General features: G+C 29.7%; 1 protein-coding gene across 1 annotated transcript in view; it reads left to right on the top strand.

Moving 5' to 3' along the window:
- The first annotated feature begins 1,740 nt into the window (after positions 1–1,740).
- The window catches only part of Trc8 (TRC8 ring finger protein), an 18,076-nt gene continuing 6,365 nt past the window's right edge, over positions 1,741–13,451 (top strand). The window contains exons 1-7 of the mRNA XM_014434016.2: positions 1,741–2,180; positions 3,879–4,374; positions 6,450–6,705; positions 6,901–7,130; positions 8,071–8,317; positions 10,117–10,232; positions 11,950–12,157. Coding sequence (XP_014289502.1) covers positions 1,907–2,180; positions 3,879–4,374; positions 6,450–6,705; positions 6,901–7,130; positions 8,071–8,317; positions 10,117–10,232; positions 11,950–12,157 — 1,827 coding nt within the window. The 5' untranslated portion in view covers positions 1,741–1,906. The remainder of the gene's footprint in view (positions 2,181–3,878; positions 4,375–6,449; positions 6,706–6,900; positions 7,131–8,070; positions 8,318–10,116; positions 10,233–11,949; positions 12,158–13,451) is intronic.

Below are 13,451 nucleotides of genomic sequence, written 5' to 3'. Positions count from 1 at the left end.
TATTTTTATTTATTTGTATTTGTAATTGGATATATCCTGTATAAATAGATGAATAAATTAATAAGTCTGCCAACAATAGTTGATAATTACATTGCAATAAATCAAGAAATAGAAACTTAGTCCTTTTTGTTAATAAACCAATAGTAAACATTTATTATAATAAAACAGTTACTTTAAAAATTTGATAGACTTTATACCACCATTCTATAATAAATATCCACAGTGGTTAATTATTTCTCTTTAACAACTGCTGATGGAACACATGAAAATAATTAATTGTTGGTTTGGCACACTTAGTATTATTACGTTAATCTACAATTACCTGTACATTTCTTGACAGATTATTTTTAATAGAAACATGGTGATTTTAAAAACACAAATTAGTATAAATCACAATCAGACTCAATCAGTATTACTAACATTATTATTTATATTCTCAATATTAAAAACCCTCTGGCATTCTTGCCCTGATAATCTTTAAATGGTAAAAGAATGATAGCATTTCAAGATCTATCAGCTAGTTATGGGGCACAGATTAGTACTTGAGATTTGAAAGGAATGATACAACTCTCTTGTGAGGGTGTAGAGAAATGTAAGTTGGCACGTATTTATTACTCTGGACAGAACCTCATAAATAATAATAAGGAAAATCTAGTAAAAAAATATAATACTTTTATTTTGATATTAAAATGAGAACAATGCATTTTTTTTTATTTCAAAAAAATAATTAGCTTTACAAATAACTAAAATGATCAATCTTTTTATTTATTATATTGACATCATTGAGTGTTGATAGATTTATAATAACTCTAATAACATATTACACATATTTTCAAAGTTAATGAATTTCATGAAATTTAGAATACAATTTTCATTTGTTAATACATTATATAAATTTCAAAACATTAGAAATTTCTACTACATCATTAGTAAAAAAAAAAAATTCAAAAGTAATAATTCTGTGATAAATGAGATAAGCTTGTACTGATAGTGAGCACAATAAATCATAGTAATTAAAAAACATTAAGTGACATGAATTTCTAACTTATAGTTTTTTAACAATAAAAATTACTAGAAATGATGGATAAAGGTTGAATGTAATTGATTACTTATTGACTACTATAATTATTATTGTAAGCTACTATTTTGGACCAGTCAAGGTGATATGTAATGACATTGAGCAAATAAAAAAGGTTTTTTTTTTACAGTGGCCAACAGCTCAAACAAACCATGAAGGCCATATTCATGGACCAAATTGAGTAAGGTATTTACTACCTTATATGTTATTACAACTTGTAAATTTGACTTAATTGTGGATTATATGCTTCACAATGGTAAATACATGAGAATTAAACAACACATAAATAAATATTTAATGAAACCACATAATTTCAAAATAATTAATATATGTACATTAAGTATATTTATTTAAGTAACCATAATTTATTGGAAATTATGTTTATGACTTAATATAAACATAGTGCAATTCATATCCTAAACTGACGTGATCATTCAAAAACCAACCTATTCCAAAAAAAGAATGGAAGTGGAGGGGGGGACAGTATACTGAAATGAATTATTTGTCTGACTCGTCAAACCAAAAAATTGATCAACAATTTTTTTTTTAAATATAAATTTCTTTATATTTCAAGATTTTATTTGAAGTGAAACGGTTTAGATAAAGGTTTCGTTCTTTTCCAGTTAGAAGAGGATGGCAGCATTGTATATTATAAGTTGACTAACATCTGTTTCTTCAACGGCACTTATTGTTTTGGCTTCAAAGTTCATTTAGTTTGGTGGAAGTATCATTAGTGGTGTTGGTGACTTTTCGAATTTCCTGTGTAGTTTTATTTTTAAATATTGATTCAGAAAGTTGGACGTGGGGCAGTGACTGTGCTTGCTATAGATGTCTTTGCAAACAAAACTTTTAAATTTAGTCTTAAATTTAGTGGATGTTCTACTTAGAGTTCCACCTCTTTTTATCATCGATGAACTATTTCGTATTGGATTAGGTATACCAATCGGACAGAACCCATTATCAGAATCAAATGACACTTTCATTACTATTGACAGTGTAGACTTTGAAAGTGGCTTATCAAATGCCATTCTTACCCAAAATGATATTCAATTCTATAAAATTCTTCTGATTTTGATTGGGAAATTCGTCATAGCATCATGTTGTAAGTAATATTTTTTAAAAATTTAAGTAATGAAATATTTTAGTAACATAAATATTCAATTTTTTAAAATGAAATGCACTTATCAAATTTGATTAACTATCAGCAGCTTTGTCATATTTCATATAACCCCTTTACTTTTCTAGTTTTATGACTTTTGATGATTTTTTTTAAACAAGTTTTATTGATAATAATCTAGAAATATCACGATATTGCTGTGTGGCTAGTTGCTTTAGTATCTCTGAATGACCTTACCTTTTATTTGGTATTAGCTTATACATTTTTTTCTAGACCTCCAAGTCAAGAACATAACCAATTTATTTACTTCATCCTAGACCAAAAATTGATACCTTACTAATATTAAGTTGTTGTTAAGTATATATTTGTTTCAATTTTAATTTGAATTAATAATGACATTTTAAAAATTTAAAGATTAAATCTTTAATTATTTTTCTATATTCTTTTCATTTGGTAAAGTTTATTATATTTGTTTAAACTGTAGAACAATGGTCAACTGCGACATAAGTTTCACAATGTCAATAATAAAAGACTGTTGGTGGAATAAACAAACAAGTTATTTCGCAAATATTTTGTTTAGTCTTCCTATAAAGTGACCTGTTCATTTCATATTCTTACAATCATTAAAATCTCATGATTTTTGTAAAATGTTGTGATTTAGATTATTTAAGCTTCTTTGTGGTTCCATTAGAATCTAACTAATATATAATAAGTATTTCTAAATAGTGAAAAAAAAAGAAAAGTAAATTGTCTAGACAAGTTCTTTTTTTAGTGGGATTATTTTTTTCAATTTATGGGTATCCTAAAAATAAGTTTAATTGATGAATTCAATTAATTTTTTTGCATTTAATTAATCATTATTGATACCTTATCATTGCTAAAAATGTTTTCAGGAGTTTTTTTCTATATAAAGCAACAAAAATATTTATTATTCCTTTTGATCACTTTTAAATTCAAATTTAACTTTCATAAATCATACTAAACATTCATACTAAATGTTAAATCTATAATATTAATGAGATTTTTTACTATTGAGTTTTCATTTTATTTCCTGGATATCATTTTGGTTCCGTATATTTTTGATAAACTTTTATTTGCAACTAATTAGTAAATTGAGGTACATGTTATAATTTTTAGGTGGAATAAAGCTATCTATTTTTAATGATTCCGCAATCAGTAAACAGTGATATATGTTGGGGTTCGTGAATAATTGAGATGTTCCATTAATGTCTAAAGTTGTAGGCTTGAGCTCGCTCAAGAGATTACTTAAACGATACACTAGAGATGATACAGATCATAGCAAGTATTGGACAATGTATGATATGTTGTAATCTCTTAAGGGACCGTAATACAAAAAATAATAGGTCACCCGGCCTCTGAATCCCAATTTAGCAACTGTCCTATCTTACTTTTGAAACATTTATTTAAAATGGGGAGAGGAGACATTATTCGATATACAATTTGTTATATCGAACAACATAAAAAAAATGGCTAAAATTGAATAATAGCATAGCTGAAAGGCCAAATTAAAATTCTATGCAATAAATATGGACAGTAATGGCCATTTTAGTAATATGATAATAGATATTTTGGAAAATAGTGATGTATTCACTAAATCAAATTTTTTAATACTTAATATCTTATTATTTTATGTATAATATCAAAATTATTTGTCTGTTACAGGCTGCCTAGCTGCACTTTGCACTTTTATGCTGCTCAGGGAGCACCTACTGATTGTGTATATGTACCTAATATCAGTCGGTGTTGTTTTTGTATCATACTGGGGGAATGTGACAACTGTCAAAGCCATTCTTGGGTCAGTACAAGATGGTCAGAGCATTCTAGAAGAACTTTTATCTTTTAACTTTGACAATCTGACCAAAAATGGAGTGGGAATGATACTATTTGAGAATTATATAGCTCAGATAATTTTATCATGTGTGTTTTCGTACGTTCATCTTGGACCAAAGTACCCAATATTACAAAAAATTTGGCCTATAACATTCCTCGCTCCATCATTTTTATGTCTCCTTCCCCTCTCTCCATCGTTACTAAATCATTCACCAGTATTTGCTGCTGTGCTACCTCTTGCAATGGTGAAGTTCATACTATGGTCTAGTGCGTTCACCATTATTCAAACTGTTTATGGAGGATATTTGCACGCAAGGAATTTTATTAGGTCAGTATAATTTTTTTGTTTTAATGATTCATTTTATTTAATTTTTTCTTAATTATTTTTCAGTTTATTGTGTATTTTTTATTCTTTGCTCAGGTTTTAGAAAACCGTTTTATCAACTTATCACGCCAAAAGCCATCAACTCCTTACAATTACTTTTAAACTTTATACTTTTCTTTAATTGATAATATAAATCCAAGTGAATAAAATTTATTGTTAAAATATTTCTGTATGGAGTTATACCCTTTCTTTTTTATTTATTTTTTTTTTCACAAACCGGCCAGCAAGAACTACACGAACATTTTTGATTCATCCTCCCACCTTCCGCCTTCCTTCTACTCCAATATCCTTTCATCCTCCTGGACTGTTCCTCTGCCTCTTCTTCAGTCCATTTTTTTCCCTCGTCTCTCCTACTTTCGTACAAGAACCCAAACCTCTTTTAGTTAATTCCTAAAATGCTCTCTATCAAGCAGTCTTCAATCTTTATTTTTAGTCTACCCAGTTCCTCTTTCACTTGCTTTGCATATCCTCTTATAAGTATAAAGGGATACTATAAAAGTTTATAGCTGTGGACTTTGTTGACAATTTTCTTATTTAGTCTCTCAATTTCCATTCTGACCATGTGCCCATAAAATCTCAGTCTCCTGGTCCTGATGACTGTTTCCAGGTCTTCCAAATTCCTATCCATTTCCTCATTGGATTTTCTCCTATACCCCTCTTGCATTATTTTGGGTCCATGAATCCTCCTTAGAATTTTACTCTCAATCTTCAGGACCCTCTCCAAGCTCGGTAGTCCGACTGTTTCCATACCATACAGTATCACTGGCCTTACTACTGTACTGTAGTATCTTATTTTTGCATTGGAAGACAAATTTTTCTTCTTTTTTTATTTTATTTATTTATTTTTTATTTTTAATTTTGACTCAAGTCCTTCATTGAGAACCTAGGCAGTCCCAGAGTGGAAATGTTAAGATTCATTTCCTGGTACTACCGGGAATTAAATATTGACTAACCCGGGTGGAAATCAAATCCACAACCTTTTGAAACAAGTACTCTAAAGACCCTCGTTATAACTTGCTCAGCTATCAGGTTCTCTATATCCATTGCTATTTAATTCTTTAAATACAGGATGCATTATTCTTTAACTATTTAATTCATTAAAAACCAGACTCACTAATGTAAATTCACTTATTTATTGCTCTTGTTAGGTGTGATAACTTTTTAGATTTCCAGTCCTATCAGAACTCTTTAATTTTTCAAATAATATCTATAATAAGTAGTTTTCCACCATTTTAATACACATGTCCATCAACAAATATGGAACTTTTTCTGGATAGTAATATGTAGTTATATTAATAACTTAGCTATTCATTTGTCAGGTATTTATTCCCGTTCCCTTTACCTCTAACCCTTTACAAACACCAGTTGGGCCTGTTAATAAACTATACTGGTCTTTACTGCCATAAGCCATCTCACTTGTTTAGATCTATGACTTAATTCATGCATGGGATCAGGTACAATATGTGACTGTGTAGATCAGGCTTGAGTGTACCCTCAAGGATCATTAGCATAAATTTAAATATCTAATACCACAGGAATGGAGAACATATGCAACCTTTTGGAAACCCTCCCAGAAGTGTCATGTAGAATTTAATGTGTCCCAGCTCAGATTTGAGATGTATCCTATGATCTTTCTTTCCCATTTTTCAATTTGCGGTTGTAGTGTACTTCTAAACTGAATTATAGTAGTAAATTATAAACTTAAAATAATGAAATTTATTATATATATTTCACTATGAAATAGTGAACACACACAATTTTTTTTTTTTTATTTGTGACTGTGTTTGTGTACTATAAAAAGAAAAAAAAGTTTTGTCATAAAAATAAATACAATTGATGATTGATGTCTTAGCATTTCGATTATTAAAGAAATGGTACACAAAAGTCATAAGTTTGGTAAACACTGCCCTTAGTCAATGATATTGAAGCGTCCATACATTAATTTTACTTTAAATTATATTACTTAATTTTATGACATTGAATTCATTAAGTTCATATTTGTTCAATATTTGGAGCAGTAACTTTGGTCTCTCTGCACTGATGGAAACTGAATGGATGAGGTTAAATGTTCCGTGTGTGCTTCGGACATTCTGGATACTACGATTGGCTGAGCATGCTTTAGCACTACACCATCAAGTTGGGTTTGATCTTGGATCAATTTTCACAGCGTGCAAAGCCCTTCTCATTAGTGGCTGTGAAACCCTGACAGCTGTTTTGGGAATGACATCATTAGTATCTTACCTTTGCCATTACATTGGGTCTTTCTTTCAATGGGTAATATATTTTAGCTTTATTAAATTATATCTTCTAATTCCTGTATTTTGTAATGCTTACAATATTTTAAATTAGCATCCATTATTCTTAAAATATTATGCATTATTTACTTAAATGTTGAGGTCCCCTAATTTTAAAATTTCTTCCTCTTATGAAAGATTAAAAAATTTTATTTCATTTTATTTTATTCTACAGGTGTTGTTGGCTGAAGATGAAGAGGACAAATCCATTGGTACTGTCTCTGCTATATTATTCTACATTCTCGCTCTTCAAACTGGTCTGACTGGCCTTGATCCTGAAAAGAGATTTATTCGACTTTGTAGGAACTTCTGCCTTCTCTTTACAGCATTGCTTCATTTTATTCACAATATTGTCAACCCTCTTCTTATGTCATTATCTGCTTCACATAATCCATCACTTCACAGGTTAGTGTTATACTGAATCTCATTAAGTTTTACAATTCTTACATTTAAGATTAACATTATGTATTGCATACTGCATATTAATTTTTAATTACTAGCAGACATTTTCTTATATTGAAAAAGGTAAAAATAGGTGAAGACTTACACTATTCTTTTATTTATAAAAATGTAATAATCCTTCTCATTGCTCTATAAATCCTTAGATGTATAATTTTTTTTTTTTATAAATATTTTAATAAAAATTTAAATTTTCCTTGAGAGGGACACCATGCATTTGAGAGATAAATGCTTTATTGACAAGAAACAATGCTGTCCAAATACAGTGGGTTGCTATAACTCACAGCGTACTAATCTATCTTATAAGACAATATAAAAAATATTATAAACAAAATACATTGATATAATATTTACAAGACTTTTTTTTTGTTTTGTTATTCTATTTTATAATTCAGTCATAAATCAAATTGATATTGTAATGCATGCTATATTATCTAGAGAACATCTCAATTGCTTCTGATTTGAAACTAGCAGAATGTAAGATATCTAAGAAGTAATTTCAGAATTTATTAACAATAGGTTATAACAAGATTATAAACAAACTTTAAATTCTAAATTATAGGTATACATAAAATTATCGAAATATGTGCCTATATGTATTTTAATGTATAATTATTTAATTATTTTTATTATTATTGTTATAATTGTTTATAAGTAATTGTATATAACATAAGTATGTTAATTAAGCATTGCAAAAATCATAAATACAATTGTTATTTGGTGTTACCAACATAAATTTACGTTCTGACATAAGGCATACTTTTATAACCAGACAAAAAATTATAGTAACTTCAAATGAAGAATTATAAGAAAACCAAAACTTTTATTTTTTCATTCATTTTTTAGTTGGAATTATGTGTTAATGTAATATTATTGATCCTTACAGGCATGTTAGAGCTCTCCTGGTCTGTGGTTTCCTGATTGTCTACCCGGTGAGCCTGCTGGGATACCTTTGGGCCCACCATCCTATGTCCACCTGGCTTTTAGCTGTGTCTGCCTTTTCGGTAGAAGTTATAGTTAAAGTAATTGTTTCACTTCTGATATATTCTCTTTTCCTTCTGGATGCCTACAGGTCTACTTTCTGGGAAAAACTTGATGACTATGTGTACTATATCAAAGCGTTCGGAAACACAGTGAGTAATTGTTGTAAGATTTTTTTTAGATCATTTTTGTTATTAGATCAATGCAAAAATCTTTTAACAATACCATTAATGAATTTGAAATTTGATATTTTATTTTAGGTTGGAAATTTAGAGGAGAAAATTTCTGTATAACAACTAATTTTTGCCTTGAATTTTCTTTTTCTTGTTCTGTCAGCTCAAATGCCCATCACTCCTGGCCTCAAGTAGCTTCTACCAGTTTAATCGGTGAACTGTAGCCAGCCATCTTCCTATTTCAAACACTGAGCAAGGTTCTTGAAACTTTAGCAACACCAATCACCCATCAATGCTTCAGACTGTCTCTCTGCCTGGCGCCATTGATTTCTTCACCAATGAGTTTTTTTGGATCTCATGGGATCCATCCTTGTGGTATAGTCTACCTAGCTAAGCCCACTTAGCTTGATAATTCTTACATCAGACTCATTTAGCAATGAGTACACACATTGAACTATCAGATTGTAAATATACCTTAGGATTTTTTCTTCAAATACCTGGAAATCCCTTAAATCAAATTTCAAGAAGCCTGTAAGCACTGACCTGATCAGTATATTGTGCAATCGATATGGTGGTATCCAAAATCTGTACTATCCAATTAAAAATCATTCCGTCGGTATGGATCTTAAATTTTAATTCAACAAAACTATTTTTCCTATACTTTATTAATTAATATCTGATTTACTTGACCTATAGTGCTAGAGTGAATTATTACCTGATGCTGAACCCGTACCATATGAAGAATGGTTTTGATAATGGTATGGTTTGATATTGACCCTTTTTATATTTTTTGTCAAACAATGAGAATTATCTAAACTTCATTAGTTTTGGAGGACTGTTGTATGGATTAGGGCCTTTCCAAATTTTTGTTAGAGGGAAGGGGTTGATTTACTCTCAGAGTATGTTTTGCAAACCAATGAACTTCTGTGTTGCACAAAATCAGTACTAGCCATTTTTAGCCAAGGGTTATTAAGGTGTCGGTAGCAACAAGAAGTTTCCACAAATTCGAATCCTGGCAGATGGGGAGGGAGAGATTACTTTTGTTTCATGAAGATTTTAATCACTAATGTAAGCTATAAAATTTGTTTGACATAATTAATTTTAATATCAAATTGTGGAATGTAGGAAAAACAACAAGATTTTAATATTCATTAATTTTTAAGTTTATTATGCAAGGGACTTTTGAATTCTAGACTTTTCCAGAATAAGAGCCTCATTTAGTTATCAGATTAATAGATAGGAAATGAAATATAGTTATTTGGTCTATATTTGTTTTCAATTATTAATTCAAATCTAATTTGTCATATGTTATATTCAAATATCAGTAATGATGATAAAATAAAAAATTAAATCTGAACCATTACAACCTATGAAAGGTCAGAGTTACAATACTTTGTAAGGAAGTAGTGCTACTAGACCAATGATTGTGCTAGGAGGTGATTTGGTCAGAATCAAGCTCGACCGCTAGATTTTAAACCAAATAAGAGTACCCACTTTTGGAGGTTTAGTGGAACCTAGAGGGCTCCTGAACCCACAGGGCAGACTCACAGCTAGAGTGAAACAAAATAATTATCTGTCACTGCCGGATTCGAATCCGGGTTTTTGGAGTTATTAGCACAGTGCCTTACCCACTCCCACAATGATAAAGTATTAGTTAAATAATAAGCTTAGGATATAATTGTTTCTTGAATATTATGTAGTAACCTCATTAATTATGAATTTGTTTTTAGGATTTTTTTTCCAGTAGGTTCTAAATATTTTCTTCATTTTATCCTCAGGTGGAGTTCTGTTTTGGAATTTTTCTGTTTTTTAATGGAGCCTGGATTTTATTATTTGAATCTGGAGGAGCTATTCGTGCCGGAATGATGGGAGTTCATGCATATTTCAATATTTGGTAATTATTATAATTATCATCAATTTTAGTCATAGTAAAAATATCACTGCTTATTGCATTCAAAATCTGACTCAACTCTTGTTTATTACAGTCTTGTTCATATGAAGAAACTGTAAATATCATTTATCATATCATTAAGTTGGAGGTAAAAGGGCCTTTTTTTTTTCTTTTTTCAAAGATGAACTTCTTTGCTATCTACCTGAACCATGATTCACAGAAATGGTTAATAAGTTGATTTTGTTGCTAGAAATTTTATTTTATTGAAGAGAAAAATTATAATTCAATAAATAAAAACCTTACCTGATTTACAATAATTATTTTGTACATTAATTTAAGGTTTTCTGTTGTGCTCTGTAATTCTATCTCAGCATGAATAAAATTCCACTTTCCTATTGATATTTCGTTTAGGATAAGCATTTATCCATTGTTATAGTTAATCTCTACTGGTCACTGGTAAAGGATTAGACTGAATAGAGAGAACTCTCTGATGGCCTGAGCACATCCTACTCCTAGATTTCGATTGTTAAAGGGTCATTTAAACTGAAAATGCCCCTTAATAGAAACACTTTAGAACTAAATTGAACTTCATTAAATCAACTAAACATAAAAAGAATTAAAAAATACCCATCCTTATTGTTGGGGCAAGGGATCTTTCGCAAATAAAAAACAATTGTCTTCCCCAGAGTGAATTTTTGTTGGTTCGGGTTAAATAAAATGGAGGACCTGAAATGAGTATAACAAAAAACAAATAATGAAGAAAATTAAAGAATAAAAAAATCTTCCTAGTGATATATACAATTTAATAAAATTAAAATATAAACAATGAAGAAAAAAATGAATCGTTTCCTGTTGTTATAAAATAAAAGAGTTAGTTGTGAAATAAAAAAATCTCTGAATATGCAACAATATTAAAATAATTTTCTTTTAAAAGATAGTGCAAAAGAAAATAGTGCTTCCATTGGTGAGAGAAAAAAAAATAAGGAAACAAGACAAACAGAAAAATAGGAAGCTCAATGCAAGAGAAAGAGAGAAAAAAGTCACTCACCAATGGCCGGGGGTCAATATGCGCATATTGATACATTCTCACGGATAATATATCTTCCGAAATATCTGCCCCCATTGGTGATGGTGAAGGTCAAGTTGGAGGAAATAAGTGAGTCTTGAGTGAGAACAAGACAGAAGTTCCCAACTTTGCCAGTACTGACTGCAGACTCTAGATTCACTTATCTGTCTGTATACAGGCCTTAATCCCATTACAGATAGCAATATTATTGTATACGTAACAATCCCTTTTAATATAAATTTAAAGTACGAGTACCTAGTGGTTAAACAAATATATAAAAAATAAACTTATAATTAACTAAAAAAATTATAAACCAGTTGGAAGTAAATAAAATAAACTAAACTAAACTTTAGGGCTTTAACACTTATTTTTGGCATAGCATAAATTAATTAGTAATTGTCTGGGCTACATGTTTGCTCTTTTGTTTATTGTTAAACAAAGATTTGTTGTTTATTTAAAGATCGACCCAATATGAACTCAATTTAATTTTTTAGGATTAAATTAAAATTTTAACAAGATATGATTTCTTTCATTACTCTTGGAGGCATAAACCTTAGAACATTGTAGATTGTCTCATGTGTTTCACACATCTCATGAATGCTTGGGCCTTAGATATACCAGAAAATTAATAATTTATTATCGCTTACTAAACAGGTGTGAGGCCCGAGCTGGTTGGTCAGTCTTTATGAAGAGACGTACTGCTGTTAACAAAATAGAGTCACTTCCCGAAGCAAGCGAGGCTCAATTGGCTTCTCATGAAGATGTTTGCGCTATCTGCTACCAAGAAATGAGAGCTGCAAAAATCACAAGGTGTAATCATTACTTCCATGGAGTCTGTCTCAGGAAGTGGCTTTATGTTCAGGTTTGGAAAATAAATTCATATCATTTCATTCTCTCGAGTATGCTTTGTTAAATTGAAGAATAAAACCAATATTAAGTGTTATTTTCTCAAATTGATTTTTTTTTTTTTTTTTTTTTTTTTTTTTTTTAATGTAAGGGGGTAAAGTTAGAAGTTGAAGGAAATGATAATTATTAGGAATTATTTCAGGAGTCCCTTTTGGTGCCTAAAATAAATAAATAGCAACATTGACAATTTGTAGACAAGAGTTGTATTGGTTACCCTGACTTATGTTTCCTCTGCAGGAAACAGACAGTGCTATCGTTAACCCAGAGAATATGGGTCTCCAGGTTTTCCAGGAGTAGTTCTCGACCACTGGAGGAAGGTGTGATCATATATACCAAGTATCCCACTGTACATGTTCGCCTATCTAGTCTCTATAATTTTGGTTTGATTTTTGTTGTGTTATAACAGTGGCATGTGGTTTAGGGGTATTGTCAATTTTCTAAGCTTTCTCCAGCACACCTAACTCAGAAATTAGTCCAATGGGACATTGTAATTTGTTTATGAATTCCGAAAAGTAAGGATTTCAAGAAAAATTTACATCCAGTAGTTTTTTGATCTGACCCAACCTAGAGGCAGTAAGACCCAGCCTGGAGACTGAAGAAACAAAAAGAACAAAATTGTTTCAGAATTCAATTATGTATAAGAATTCGTCTTTATAATTTAAGTATCCTCAACCGGCTAAACAAACTCAAATCCAAGAGATGATGATGCCTCAACTGAATGGTTTTCTTAAACAACCTTGATATCAGTATTAAACATTAAACATCATAAAAAATATGATTAGAAGGAATGGTCAGACCGGAAAGGTTAGCTGTTGTTTACTTTTTGCAATACAGCTCTTTAATATAGAGCTAATACATACAAAATATTTACTCATCTATTAACAATGAGATGCGGTTTATTTATTTATTTTTTTATTTTACATTTATTAAAAATATTAATTTACCAATTTAAAAAGCGGTGACTAGTGTTTTGATATAAAAGATCTACAGAACTAGGTTCTTGAAAGAATGTGAATTCCATCATGAATTATAATTGAGTATAAGAAGGATATTTTTATTTTAATTGGTGTCATAATAACTGGGATATTACAACAACTTTTGTAGCAGCAGAAAAATAAAAGTTTTCACTTAAAAAAAATCAAATCAAAACATTTCTTTCTTTTATTTAGTGTTTGAATAAATTAATAATATGAATAAATATGTATTAAATTTTTTATTTGAAGAAAATAACCATTTCTCATTGTTATATA

This window comes from Halyomorpha halys, unplaced genomic scaffold (assembly GCF_000696795.3).
Source record: "Halyomorpha halys isolate HHAL.00 unplaced genomic scaffold, Hhal_1.1 Scaffold45.1, whole genome shotgun sequence".
Taxonomy (NCBI): Eukaryota; Metazoa; Arthropoda; class Insecta; order Hemiptera; family Pentatomidae; genus Halyomorpha; species Halyomorpha halys.
This window is presented reverse-complemented; position numbering and strand designations above follow the sequence as displayed.